We start from the raw sequence: 15,562 nt of genomic DNA, 5'->3' as shown, positions 1-15,562 counted from the left end.
GTTGATGCTTTATTATTCATGAGAAATGGTTCTTATATCACGAAAATCAGCTAGGTTAGTGTTGCGTTTAAAAAGTTGTCGCTGTACAAAGCAACAATATAAACTGTTCTTGAACATGACATCCAACTAGTACCAAGATCGGAACTGAAAACATAACCTTGGCCGTTGTTGGAAAGTCCATAGAAAATTGTGTTGTCATAATCAAGTCCAAGTAGTACGGACACCAATGGAGATAATAGCTTGAGCCCCAGTCAGATAGCTGTCTTTTCTTGTAACTTTATATGGTTAATCGATGAAAATTGCTTAACTTTTATTGTATTTGAAATTTTACTGTCATTAATGTAAAGGTTTCAAAATGAACAGAATGCAGTAGTTGAATCCGGATTTTTTATTTTGCAATTTTATTGTCAAACGGAGTAAAACTTTACTAATATTTCCGGGGTTTTCAACAAATCAGTATTACTTGTATGATGTCATTAGTCATGGTAATTTACACTATATAAAAGTATAAATAACTATGTTAAAACTAATTTTAAAACACTAATGATCTGAGAAGAAGCGAACAACAAGATAGATTTTTACTCAAAATAAAAAACAATTCGTCTTGAAAAGTAGGCAATAGATAGGAATGATTTTTATTTTTATTTTTTTTTTGGGGGGGAGGGGTGGGGGTTCAAACACAATTTTAATAGCGGAATTGTGAAATGATAATCAATAAGCAGTTACTTTGGTTCAATTTTGTCAAATGAGCTCAAGAACATCGCTGATGTTCAGTTATTAAAAAGAACGAATGTCAAAATTGAAAAGTGAAACAAGGGAAGAACCATACCGTTGACTGATTCTGCATGCACAAAATTAATTTTTATACAGGTAAATCGACGATTTCATATTGTTCTAATCAATGACATGAAATTAAACAGACCTAGAAAAATCGTTATTATACGATCGGCATTCTTCGAAGGTCATCTCAATGGTTAATTAGATGGCTCTAGTGTAAAATACACATGAAATGATGATACATTGCATTGTTAAATGTTTCTTTGAATTTTTTGTAACTTGGATATACGTTTTAGTATATTATAAATCAAATATAAGAATCGGTTAACATGAATTTGACAGCTTATGACCATTGAAATGATTAACATTATTTTCTAAGTAATAATCAGGATATTCAAAATTACCATTTATGGTTTCTTCACAACGATAGAGAGAGTCACACGGTACACAATTATAGGGATTTTGTTGTCCACATTGACAAGCATTTTTGCTACAACAAGCACATGTTTTATCATTGTTATCTCCAGGACAGGAACACTTCATTCCTGTGATTAACTCTGTACTCTTATCTGAAAAATAGTCGAAACTCATCCAAGATACCAGCCTTATAATTTTGTACATTAGACACGCGTTACGTCTACAATAGTATCATCATGTTATGTAAAATCGACGTCTGCCAAAATGGGTCCAAATGTTTTCTTTCATTTAAAAATTAATCAAAGATACCAGGCTTATAATTTGGTACGCCATACGCGCGTTGTATCTACTTAAGACTCATCAGTTGCGCGCGAATCAATTACTCTTTCGCGTGTAAGAAAGGGAAAAAAAAATGCTTTTTTACTTTGAATACGTACTCAATCATGGTTTCATTTCGAAGGCAAATGAAAGATAACATTAGCAACAACTGTTCATATCTTTAGATTGAAGCAATATTACCAGATAACTTACCGTTCAAAATGCCGGTAGTATACGTTATTTATTCCGGAAATCCCCAGATTTGATTCGAAAGTAACCATAACGATTACCCACCAAGATTATGTTAGAAAAACCAATGCATTTTTCTTAAACATAGGTATATATTGACAACCATGTTATACATTCGTTATTGTTTAAACATTTCCTTTAAGAAATTCATTAATTAAATCAATTTTTGGTTCCCGAACTGTCTGTGATTCGGTTTTATTTTGAATTTTGCATTAAAAGTGCTTGGGTGAAGAAGTATTGCTTCGCACACTGTATGACGTGACTGTAATTAGATTTGAAATGTATGTGTAAGTTCTTTTCGTAATCATTGCAACATGTTGAGTGATATATCATTCCTGATCTTTTCATAGTAGAACTAAATTAAGATATAATGATTATTATTTACACTTTAGAAGTAACTGTAACTAAATTTGAAATTTATATGTCAATCATTGTAATATGTTGTTTGATATCATTTCTGGTTTATTTTATTGTTGAACTAATTTATGATATTATTATCAAATATATTGTTTTTGCAAAAGGATTTATCAATTACTTCTTGTTGTTGATGAAATGTTGGATGTTGTAAGTTCTTAGAATAAAGGAGTGAAAAAGTAAGTTGATGCTTTATTATTCATGAGAAATGGTTCTTATATCACGAAAATCAGCTAGGTTAGTGTTGCGTTTAAAAAGTTGTCGCTGTACAAAGCAACAATATAAACTGTTCTTGAACATGACATCCAACTAGTACCAAGATCGGAACTGAAAACATAACCTTGGCCGTTGTTGGAAAGTCCATAGAAAATTGTGTTGTCATAATCAAGTCCAAGTAGTACGGACACCAATGGAGATAGTACTGGAATATATAGTTTAAATATTTAAAAAAATGTATTACTAGTGTATTCAAACTGATGGATTGTACACTTTTAAACTATTATACAGTATTGACATTGAATTCGTCGATTTTTGCAAAAGTGCGAACTACTGTAAGGGTTACCAATTATTTTTTTTTAGTCTTATTATTTTGTATTTTCTGCACTTTATTCCACACCGCGTTTATTTGAGTTTAACCTTAATACCACGCATCAACCCAATAAAAATCTTCAACTGCATCACTGAATATTTAACTTTATAAATAAGGTAATGATCAAATGATGTTAAAGGTATCTCCAAACAAAAACAATTTGCTTTATTCATTGACTTCAGTCTATTTACGCATGTTTATATATAGTAAAAAAGTATTGACAAAAATACCGAACTCAAAGGTAAATTCAAAAAGGGGGAAGTCCATAAAAACGGACAAAATCAAGCGTTAGACTATACCAACCAACGAGACGAATGGTAATATCAAGTAAAAATGGGTGCATATAGATCAATATATTGTTAGATTTTAAATGTAATGACATTTGTCATCCTTGTCAATTTTTCGTGCATGTTGAACCGGATGATTATATATTTTAAATCTAATGGAATTTATCATTAATGCCAATATTTCTACCAGTTATATAAAATACCGGTTTGATTCTACCATATACTATTTGTTCTTAAAATACTACCTTTTTCCTTTCCAGAAAAAAATCTTGCCATACAGGAAGCAAACACTCTTCCTGACCTGAAATGAAAAAAATACGGTTGTTTTCTTTTTATAATACTAAAATGCGCTTTATGGAGCAGGATTAAACTTAAATGAAAACTTCCGGAGCACCTGAGATAAACACGTGTTTTTGATTAGATTCTTAATGCTCAGTCTTTATTTCCCTATGTTGTGTTTTTGTATACTGCTGTTTGTATTTGTGTCGTTATTCGTCATGGCGTTGTCAGTTTGTCATCGACTTATGTGTTTTAATTTGATTTTTTTCAAACTTTTCAACTTCCGTGGTGGTATCGGGCTCGCCTTGCGGTCATGACCCCTGGTAAACCAAAGACTTAATTATTAATAATTATTTAGTGCTCGGAATTTAACTGAATAATGTGACCAGCTAGGATGACATGTCTAAATAAGTTTGTAAGCTTCTCCATCAGAACGACCTTTAGATTGAAAGCAAAGACTGGAATGCTTGGAGTCAAAAAGAATAATGTGTCTGAGTTAAGATGTCATGTCTAAATTAGTTATTTGCTCCTTTACTTACACGTGACATTTTGAAATAAGAGCTAAGGCTGGTCGACTCAGAGTCAGATTGAATAAAGTGTCCGGGTAGGATGACTTTAGTGTAAGTTTAATACTGTTTCAGAAAAAAAAATTATAAGACATTTCTCCCTGCTTACTGTTGCCTTGTGAATTAACACTTGATAAGTTCAGTTCAGCTTGTCGGTCTATTACAGAGCAGGATCGTATTCAAATCCCTTTAACATGTTCTTGTTATGAATAAACATGTTAAAGTTGCCACTAGACGTCAAACAGCAAATTTGCCATTTGACGTTGAACAGCTATATTAACGTGCACAAAAAATCTTAATTTTCAGCTAATTTTATAATTATGTTTCCATGTAAAGAAAAGCCCAATCATCATTTGCCTAATGTAAATCAAAATACAGACACATTGACTTTGTCCTTTAGCATAACGAATGAAGGTTTTTTCAAAACAAAATTTGTTGTCAGTTTATTTCGACCTATGAAATTGAATATCCCTTTAGTATTGTTCGCCTCTCTTCTGTTGTGTTTTTGCTCAAATACATATACCAAATCGTTTTTTGTTTTTCCTTTTTACCTTAGTTTAGTTCTATCATCACAATGATATGTTGTTCCATTGATGTCTTGCAGCGTAGATGATTGATAGTATCCTTAAAGTAGATTATAATCATTAAACGTCTTTATTAAGATACCACGCTAATTATTTATCAATTATAATAGGTCAAGTTGTGGTCCCAGTTTTACATGTAGATAATAGCTTGAGCCCCAGTCAGATAGCTGTCTTTTCTTGTAAATTTATATGGTTAATCGATGAAAATTGCTTAACTTTTATTGTATTTGAAATTTTACTGGCATTTATGTAAAGGTTTCAAAATGAACAGAATGCAGTAGTTGAATCCGGATTTTTTATTTTGCAATTTTATTGCCAAACGGAGTAAAACTTTACTAATATTTTCCGGGGTTTTCAACAAATCAGTATTACTTGTATGATGTCATTAGTCATGGTAATTTACAAACATATAAAAGTATAAATAACTATGTTAAAACTAATTTTAAAACACTAATGATCTGAGAAGAAGCGAACAACAAGATAGATTTTTACTCAAAATAAAAAACAATTCGTCTTGAAAAGTAGGCAATAGATAGGAATGATTATTTTTTATTTTTATTATTTTTTGGGGGGGGGGGGGGGGCGGGGTTCAAACACAATTTTAAAAGCGGAATTGTGAAATGATAATCAATAAGCAGTTACTTTGGTTCAATTTTGTCGAATGAGCTCAAGAACATCGCTGATGTTCAGTTATTAAAAAGAACGAATGTCAAAATTGAAAAGTGAAACAAGGGAAGAACCATACCGTTGACTGATTCTGCATGCACAAAATTATTTTTTATACAGGTAAATCGACGATTTCATATTGTTCTAATCAATGACATGAAATTAAACAGACCTAGAAAAATCGTTATTATACGATCGGCATTCTTCGAAGGTCATCTCAATGGTTAATTAGATGGCTCTAGTGTAAAATACACATGAAATGACGATACATTGCATTGTTAAATGTTTCTTTTGAATTTTTTGTAACTTGGATATACGTTTTAGTATATTATAAATCAAATATAAGAATCGGTTAACATGAATTTGACAGCTTATGACCATTGAAATGATTAACATTATTTTCTAAGTAATAATCAGGATATTCAAAATTACCATTTATGGTTTCTACACAACGATAGAGAGAGTCACACGGTACACAATTATAGGGATTTTGTTGTCCACATTGACAAGCATTTTTGCTACAACAAGCACATGTTTTATCATTGTTATCTCCAGGACAGGAACACTTCATTCCTGTGATTAACTCTGTACTCTTATCTGAAAAATAGTCGAAACTCATCCAAGATACCAGCCTTATAATTTTGTACATCAGACACGCGTTACGTCTACAATAGTATCATCATGTTATGTAAAATATGGCAATAATCTTTTGCAATACAGGTGAATACTTCAATATGATATAGCAAAAGATCATATGATTTGATATAGGCTTTATATATCTTCTTTTTTATATTTATAAAATACAAATGTCTAAGAACTTTAATAATAAGAAATTAAATCAAATAATTTACACTAGCAATACTTCAATTTCCATATGTAAACTTATCTGTCAGCATTAATTCTTTAATATTTTTCATCTGTTTGTTTGACACCAGACAATACGGGTGAAGTATCCGAAGCTTGATCTTGAAATACTTTTAGACTACCTGATGGTTATGACATCAGAATGAGTTGTGTTACTAAAGGAATCGATATTAGTATTAGCATTAGATTTGTTAGTCTTTGGGTTATTTTTGTTGTGTGTTTGTCTCTCTTTTTTCATTGATAACGTTTTAATGTGGTCGTCTTATTAGAGGTTACAGATCGAATCTAAAATTTGAGATTTGTTCAAATGAACAATTTTTCACTGAATTATGCCCATTGCTCGCTTTTGCTGTGATACGGGTAACAGTGTATTTCTTCGGTTATAATCTCAGATTTCTTGCATGCCACAGAGAGGAAAAAAATTTAACTGTACTTATGTCCTTATTGAATGCTCCTAGAAAAGCGCTTCGGACGCATGAAATTAGTAAACGTGTTGTTTTCAATTTTTTTTTAGACTCTATCTAAGATGGTCTTCCTCTGTCGTAATGGACCATCACCTCACCTACTCTCCTACATATAACACACAATTTGCTCATTTCTAAATGGTACAGAGGTATGCGTTTTTAAGCTACTGTTATTTAAATAACCGTGTATCATTTCTTTGACTTATGATTTTTGATTACCCCTTGAGTATATTCCCCTGATATATGACGGACTTTTAAAACACAACACCAGATTATTTTTTTGAATTCTCATTTTCAAATATGGAATTTTTGTAAAATAAATGTATAAACATAAATTTCATTCATTGTTTTAAAAAAAGTTTGCAGTTCGAAAGTTTAATTGATTACGTCATGTTAAATGTTTAAATCATGTGGTATGCACTGAAACCCTGGTTTTCCCCTTATCAATGGATGTTTCACCGTCGAAGGAAATGACTGCCTGTAACCAATCCCCAAATGATTGACAGAAAGGTCAACCAGTTCTGTTGGGCATATTTTGAGTTCTCTTTTGTACCTTCCGATTTGACCTATGTCCCACCCATCACTGTGCGGTTCTTTTTTTGTATGGATTAAAAGAAATGTTTCACGAAGAAAAAAAAGAAAAAAGTCATTTATTGGTTTCAAATTTTACTTTAAGATATTCTTGCGACTTCAATAATCCGGTATGTTCGATAACCTCTGGTAAGTCAGGTATTGCATTTTTCTAAACAGAAAGAAGTGTGGTGAGCATGAATAGAAGTAATATGAGGATCAATCATAATTTGGTAAAAAAAATCACCAAAATGTGTCCGTCAGTGTATATTCGATTCGCTCGTGTATGTAACAATGTATTTAATTTTAACGAAAGAAACCTATGTATTACTGAAAAATTATTACACCAGGGTTTTCGATATCACAAACTAGTCAAAACATTTACTAAATTTTATCATCGGTACAAGGACATCATTCGTAAATATAAATCAACATGCAGACATCTTATACGTTCAGGTATTTCACATCCAGTCTTTTATGGTAATATTCTATACAAAGTACAAAAATGTAGACAATCACCTCAAAAGCTAACCAAACCTTTAAACAGACTTATTCAGAAGGGTTATAGTTACGATACTGTTGTCAAGTCATTAAGGATTGCATATTTTGGTATTAATATTGATTCACTCAAAGGGCCTTTGCATCGGAAATAAACACATTTATTCTACAACCAGTTGTTGGCATGATACGGGTTATGTTCTTCTCATATATTTTATGATGGTATGATACTAAACCCTTAACGGGAGGGATTGTGCTTGATTTTTATATGATGAAGACATAATCTTTTAGTCAGTTTAATTGAGGTCTGGAGCTGGCATGTCAGTTACTGCTAGTAGTCCTTTGTTAATTTATGTATCATTGTCATTTGCTTTTTTTCTTTTGTTACCTATTCTGACATCGGACTCGGACTTCTTTTAGACTGAGTTTTACTGTGCGTATTGCTGTGTGCTTTTTTATTCTACATTGTATAGAGGAAGGGTTGAGATCTCACAAAACATGTTTAACCCCGCCGCATGTTTGCGCCTGTCACAAGTCAGGAGCCTCTGGCCTTTGTTAGTCTTGTATGTTTTTTTAATATTAGTTAATTTATATGTTTTGGAGTTTAGTGTGACGTCCATTTTCATTGAACTAGTACACATTTTTGTTTATGGGACAGCTGAAGCCCGCCTCCGGGTGCTGGATTTTCTCGCTGTGTTGAAGACCCATTGGTGGCCTTCGGCTGTTTTCTGCTGTTTGGTCGGGTTGTTGTCTCTTTGACACATTCCCCATTTCCATTCTCAATGTTTGTTTATATATATCTACCTTTGTTAATGTCATTCAGCAGTTCATAGGACTGCAGAGAAATATTTTGTGAACTGTTATTCAAATGATCGTGTATCATTTCTTTGACTTACGGTTTTTAATTGCCCCCTTAGTATATTCCCCTGAAAAACATATATCTACCTTTGTTAATATCATTCATCAGTTCAAAGTACTGCAGAGAAATGCTAAAGACTTCATCAGTTCTCCAACCTGAATACAATACTTCATACGCAATACCTGTGTTGTCTGAATTAAGGTACAGTCCTGTCTTTGTATCCATAGTAACATTGAAGATTATACGTGATGAATGTGGAAATGATATTCTAGGTAACTAAAATTTAAAAAAAAAATAGTTTATCTCTAGCTTCTCTGATTTGTCAATAGTGTAAACATATTTCGAATTCGTTATGTATAGCTACAAGATTAAATAAATACGAAATATGCAAGTAATTCAAAAATTGGGATTCGGAAACAAGAGCAGTGCTCCTATATACATCTATTTCCCTGTCAAATCCATGTTCCTTCGGGACAATATAAATAGATTGCCCATGTCTATAATGACGTTTTAGATTTCAGTTAACGTAACCTACGTATAACTAGTAAATTATTAAGTTAGGGATTTCGTTACCACACATTACCTAAAAACTTAACTAATTTATTCCATACATATAAAGATGTGTTTGAAAGTTTTGCCGTACATGTGAAAACCTTATTCCAAACGGAATACCATATGTTTACGGTGATGTTGTTAATAGAGCAGATAAATTAAGATACGATCCATGTAAACTTATTGATCCTTGATAATCTTAAAAGTCATCAATTTTTCACAGAAGTAAGATCTTTGAATATTGTCTTTATCGATATCGCTGATAACATTGATTTTGTTTTTAATGAATTAAAACAGAACGAAATATGTATTGCTAAAAGAGAAGCAAAAAATACAAAAGGTATACTCAAACTCATAAGTCAAAACTGTACCTGCAGAAAACTTATTTCAAACGGAATAGCACATTCTATTTTTTACGGTGATGTTACAAACCGAGCCCATAGACTAACCGTTACAAAGACACCACGGTAAATGAAAAGGCTGACGTCACGGCATCGGTTTAATTATAAAATAACTAATCGAAGAATTCAATTATAGAAAAATATTCAACGAGTGACCGAACAATACATTAATTCACAAATGCGCGTAGCACATGAGTTAATTATCAGTGTTGTTCGGTCACACGAGTTAATTATCAGTGTTGTTCGGTCACACGAGTTAATTATCAGTGTTGTTCGGTCACACGAGTTATTTATCAGTGTTGTTCGGTCACGAGTTAATTATCAGTGTTGTTCGGTCACACGAGTTAATTATCAGTGTTGTTCGGTCACATGAGTTAATTATCAGTGTTGTTCGGTCACACGAGTTAATTATCAGTGTTGTTCGGTCACACGAGTTAATTGTCAGTGTTGTTCGGTCACACGAGTTATTTATCAGTGTTGTTCGGTCACATGAGTTAATTATCAGTTTTGTTCGGTCACACGAGTTAATTATCAGTGTTGTTCGGTCACACGAGTTATTTTTCGACATTTGAATTGTTTGGTTGTTTATTCTTTGTACTACATTGACAATAGGCTTTTAAATGGAAATAAAGAAGAAAATACAAGGAACTATATCTTTTTCTACCCATTCACAATTTGCTTTGATGCAATGTCATCGACAACGTATTGACAACGCCTATTTTTGTATGACGTCAGAGGAGTGAAATTACCGAGTTTATTTCACATGTGAAATTATCGGTTTTTATTTCACCGGGAAATAACAGTAATTCATTTCAACCAATGTAATAAATGAAACTAATTGTAAACATGTTTACAGTACGGGACGTTTGGTGTGAACATGGCCTTATGTAGTTTATTTGAAGAGAAAATGTTAAACTTGAATTAATTCTTATACACTTTACAAAATTACAAATGGAAAAATTCCAATCTAAAAAATGTGCTTTAAGGAATAATGGTTTAAAATAGTTGATACTTATACATATTTCGTGAAAAAATCAGGTAAAGGTAAAGGGGAAATTGGATTGCTTATATATTTTATATATATTTTGATTATTATTCAAGTGTTGCATTCATTTGCATTATTTGACAACCCGGCATACCAAGGTATCCACTTCATGGACTCTACCGAAAGGATTCACACAGGCGTTGGTTCACCAGACGGAGTTTAATTTTATATAAAAATATCAGATTTAGGGGAATTTGTTTACTTTTTGTTTCTTTATTTAGGTATACTTATTAAAATACTCAAAGCATATATAAAACATGTTGAAAGAAACCTGTTTGTTCTCCCAAAATTTACGCTAAACTATATCTAATAATGGTGATAGTCAGTATTCTCACTATTTTTGGACGAACTTTGTGATTACTATAATTACTGTTGCTGAAGGCGCAATATAATAACCAGGAATTATTTTAATTATTGACAGACATACCTTTTATATTATCTCCACACTTTATTTAGAAACAAAAGGGATAGATAACAAATGACAAACATGCACACCAATAAAACTAGACACCTTATTCACTGCAGGACTTCATCAGATGACAATACGAATACGATGTCGCAGGTGTGTTCAATTATACTATATTTCAATGATAATCCTATGTATCATTTAAGGAGGAGTTGCGTGGATAACTTCATTTTTAGAGAGTAGTTTGTATAATCTCTGAATTGAAGTAAATGTGTTTATCGAAATTACGAGGCTCTGCTTATGTCCTAATTGAAATCGATTTAATAAATTTTAATCTTTTAACCTTATAAGAGTGTCAAATTAAAGGAAAGGCCATACATTATTCTGACTAACGATAATTTTACCTCAAAACGCAGTGTCTGATCTTCTTCAAAATGGTGTGCACGTTTGACAACGTCATAGTAGTGTCTTGTTGAGGACAAAAATGTCACTGTGTTTGGTATGTATAGGAACACTGTTATGTTATATGCTGTTCCTGTTGACTTGTCGTCATGATTTATCGCCAGTTTCATTTTACAATTTATCCTGAAAGTTATGAACGGGTCTTTAAAGTTTATCAGAGGTTAACAAAGCAAGTAAAGCAAATATAACCGATGTACAGAAATTAATTTGTTACGTCACAAGTTATGGTCATTGATTTTCCAACACACCATACATAAAACATTTAGAGTTTTCAGTACCTATTTACACAAGAGTGCATACGCTGAAATGTCTCGCCTGCTTTACTAATCATGATGTATTTTATGTTGATAGTCCTAAAGATAAAGTTTTACTACAGGTATCACATAAACTTAACATCATAAATGATCCACGAAAATAAGGTCACGGTCAGAGAAACCAAGCCAGACAGACATGTACACCTTACAATCATTCCATATAGCAAATATAGTTAACCTTTTGTTAATAGTATGCAAGAAACAGACCAAACCATGAAAACCTATTAACCAATAGGTGCGAAAGAAGTAACAAAATGGGATTCATTTAAACAATTAATTTTGTTATTATAAAACACCCATGCAACCACGCAGATAAAGCTTGGGATGGTCATCTTAAGTAAACCATTAAAACCAGGAAACTTAACATTAACCAATGAACCATAAAAATGAGGTTAAGGTCAGATGACCCCTACCAGACAGACATGTATTTCAGAAGGGGACCTTACTACTGAAACTTAACATTGACCAATGAACCATGAAAATGAATTCAAGGATAGATGATACCTGCAAGACATATACACATTAAATCATTACATACACCAAATATAGTTGACCTATTGCTTGTAGTATAAGAAAAACAAACCAAAACACAAAAATATAAATATTGAACAATGAACCGTGAAAATGAGATCAAGGTCAAATGGAACCTGCCAGACGGATATGTTCACCGTTAACTCATTCCATACAACAAAAACAGTTGCCCTTTCGCTTATAGTATTAGAAAAAAGATCAAAACACAAAAACCCAAAGAACTGAGAAAATGGGGTCAAAGTCAAACGAAACCTCCCAGACGGACATGTACACCTTACAATCATTCAATACACCAAATATAATAGTAGATCTATTGCTTGTAGTATTAGAAAAAAAGATCAAAACACAAAACTTAACATTGACCAATGAAATGAGAAAATGGGTCAAGGTCAGACGAAACCTGCCAGATGGACATTTACACCGTACAATCATTCAATACACCAAATATAGTAGATCTATTGCTTGTAGTATTAGAAAAAAGGATCAAAACACAAAAACTTAACATTGACCAATGAACTGAGAAAATGGGTCAAGGCCAGACGAAACCTGCCAGACGGACATGTACACCTTACAATCATTCTATACACCAAATATGGTTGATCTACTGCTTACAGGTTCTGAGAAACGGATCTGATTATGTAACTTAAACTTTGATCACCGATCCATGAAATGAGGTCGAGGTCATGTAAAACCTTATGACGGACTTGTAGAACTTGCAGGGAACCCATATACCAAATATAGTTGACCTTTTATACATAATGAGTTGGAAATTCACATGACAAAAAAAACTTGTTTTTCAAGTGGTGCTGAACCATGAAAATGAGGTCAAGGACAATGAACATATGACAGACGGAAAATTCGTATCATTAGGCATCTTTGTATCACGTATGGAAATCTATGTCTTCTAATCCCTGAAATATAAAGCTTAATACAAAAAGTTTACGCCGCCGCCGGATTGTTATCCCTATGTCTCGTATTCTGCAATTTTCGTCGCAGGCGAGACAAAAAAGCATTAAAGTCTTGTCTTTTAAGTTTAAGTGTAGAAGTTTTCTCATGCAGACAACAGTTTTTTTTCTGCCACTTTCGATGTCTCCATTTGTTCGTATCATCGAGCACATGTTCTTGTAACGTATTCTGCTCCTTCATTTTTGGTTGAAGGATTTACTTCATGATGCATTATCTCCAATAAAAAGCCAAGATGATGTTTTAAACAGAATACAGAATACTTAAAAATAAAAATAAATAAAGAAGCTTTTAAACAATCTGTCTGGATTAAAATATTGAAAATATTTTTTTGCGGAACATATGGAAGCCGTACTCATTTTGTTTAAATGGTTTTGTGGTGTATAGTTATATATCAATCAGACATCAACCCAACTACACAAATAACCAGGGGCATCAAGAGCGCAACTTTCAGTCTTCAACATTAGGCAGGTGTCTGTATAATATGTCAAGTTCTAAATCGATCCGAGTCTATACAAATTGGGAATAACATTATTGAACAATCAATGGTCTGCATACAACACCCAATTCTCCAATAACGAAAAACGTTAAAATATGACAAACGATAAGTACGGACTAGGTTCTTGACTAGGCACCTGCAACCTGGAAATTGGGCGTATTAAAGCAGTTTTCTTTTTCTCTCAGAAATCTCCCTTTGTGATCTCAATTAGTAGATTAATAAAACAACATACAATAAAACAGGAAGACATGACTCATGCGGCGTTTTGCATTTGCGCCCATCTGCACTTCATTTTTTTTATTTGCGCCAATATTTTTTATTTCATTTTTGCCATCTGCCCCTGCCCATGGGGGGTGGAGTGGGATTTCGAGCAGGATAAGTATTCCGTCATTCACAAGCAAGAAATTTTCTGACTTATTTGTTTTGTTGGTCATGAACTTGGGACAAAATTTGGGTATCTATTCGTCTCTCCCTATAAACAGCTAATGAAGCATTCTTTAAGTCTCTTGTTTGAAGGGAATTTTCTTGCACTCCCTGTAACTCTGTTCTTACTATTTTGGCTGGTCTACTTAATATATCACCAGATTTTTTTTTTCTACTTCTAACACGGAGCCGTTTAGCCTCAGTCTTGCGGTAATCTGCAACGTGTATGTTAAGTTTTCACAATTGTCTTCCCATCACTGCCAGTTGTAATCGTAGCAAATTACATGACTTTTTTTATACATCTATAGCAAATATTTCCAATATTGCGAATGTTTGATTGCCTATTAGAATGTCCATCAAAGATAATCGACTTATTTCCCCGGTTTGTTTCTGTGTGCAAAAGACCCATCTTATCATAACCGATAACATATGTGTATTCATGTACACATAGTCGAAAGGTACGAAAGGTTCGATTTGCCAGTTCTGTCTGTTTCACAAAATTTTCATGAAACAGAGAGTTTTTACAATATAAGAATAACACATACTGCAGAAATTTGAGAAATTTTACAGTTCATGCGTTTTCATCGTTTAACAAGTTATTATTTTGAAGACAACCATTGAATATGCTTTACACACGTCTATCCAAGATAAAAAGCTTGTGTGTTTTGACAGAGAATGGCATTTTCCAGTCTTATTATGCTGTACTCATTCCAATTTTAACGATACGTTTACTTACGTCCCATCATGTGTAGATCTTTGAAACTCTGTTAGTTCTGCCAACAGAACTGGTCGTTGATTCCTCACATCAGTATCATCATCTATACTAGCATTAGTACTGCCTATCCATATAAAATCGTCATTCAGTTTAAACCCAATACCCATTTCCATGCTATGCCCATCGGAATATCCTGTCAAAATTAAAAATCAAGTTCACTGGTTTTGAATATTTATACCACATGGATTATTTTTACAGGGGTACATCCAGGCCCTCATTAAATCAAAAAAAAGTACTAAGATGTGTCAGTATTTCATTTTTTTTTTAATTTCTTAGCCCTTCCCCTCCCCCTTAAACCAAAATCATGGATGCTTAAGCAATTTTGTTTTCATTATGAAAAAAAGATGTGGTACCGGTATGATTGCCTATGACACAACTATCCACTCGTGACGTGAAAATTAGCAACTTCATGTTTGTGAGTATGCCAATATGGGCCGAAAGTGTTTTTTGGGCCAGGTGAGCTTTTCTCATCACTTGGCGTCCGTCGTCGTCTGTTAACTTTTTCAAAAATCTTCTCTGAAACTACTGGGCCAAATTTAACCAAACTTGGCCACAATCATCATTGGGGTATCTAGTTTTAAAAATGTGTCCGATGACTCCGCCTGCTAACCAAGATGGCCGACATAGCTAAAAATAGAACATAGGGATAAATGCAAGTTTTGTCTATTATTTTGAAAACCGTTATAAATAGAGAAAAATCTGACAGGAGCACAAATGTTCAGAATGTTGATCTCTACCAATTGTCCATATACGTCAAACGACTTCTTATATCTTATAGGAGTTATTGCCC

The 15,562-nt window shown here is 32.9% G+C and overlaps 1 protein-coding gene across 1 annotated transcript; it reads right to left on the bottom strand.

The window, feature by feature from the left end:
* Positions 1 to 44: 44 nt before the first annotated feature.
* Positions 45 to 14,885, bottom strand: LOC127736415 (uncharacterized). Its single transcript, XM_052247277.1, has 4 exons — positions 14,734 to 14,885; positions 11,210 to 11,390; positions 8,570 to 8,677; positions 45 to 239 (listed from the first exon to the last, which is right to left on the bottom strand). The coding sequence occupies exons 1-4, from the start codon at positions 14,883 to 14,885 to the stop codon at positions 51 to 53; spliced, it is 630 nt and encodes a 209-aa protein (XP_052103237.1). The 3' UTR covers positions 45 to 50.
* Between the last annotated feature and the right edge of the window lie 677 nt (positions 14,886 to 15,562).

Source organism: Mytilus californianus, unplaced genomic scaffold (genome assembly GCF_021869535.1).
Source record: "Mytilus californianus isolate M0D057914Y unplaced genomic scaffold, xbMytCali1.0.p SCAF_1, whole genome shotgun sequence".
NCBI classification, from domain to species: domain Eukaryota; kingdom Metazoa; phylum Mollusca; class Bivalvia; order Mytilida; family Mytilidae; genus Mytilus; species Mytilus californianus.
Note: the sequence above shows the minus strand (reverse complement) of the source record. Positions and strands in the feature narration are given on the sequence as shown.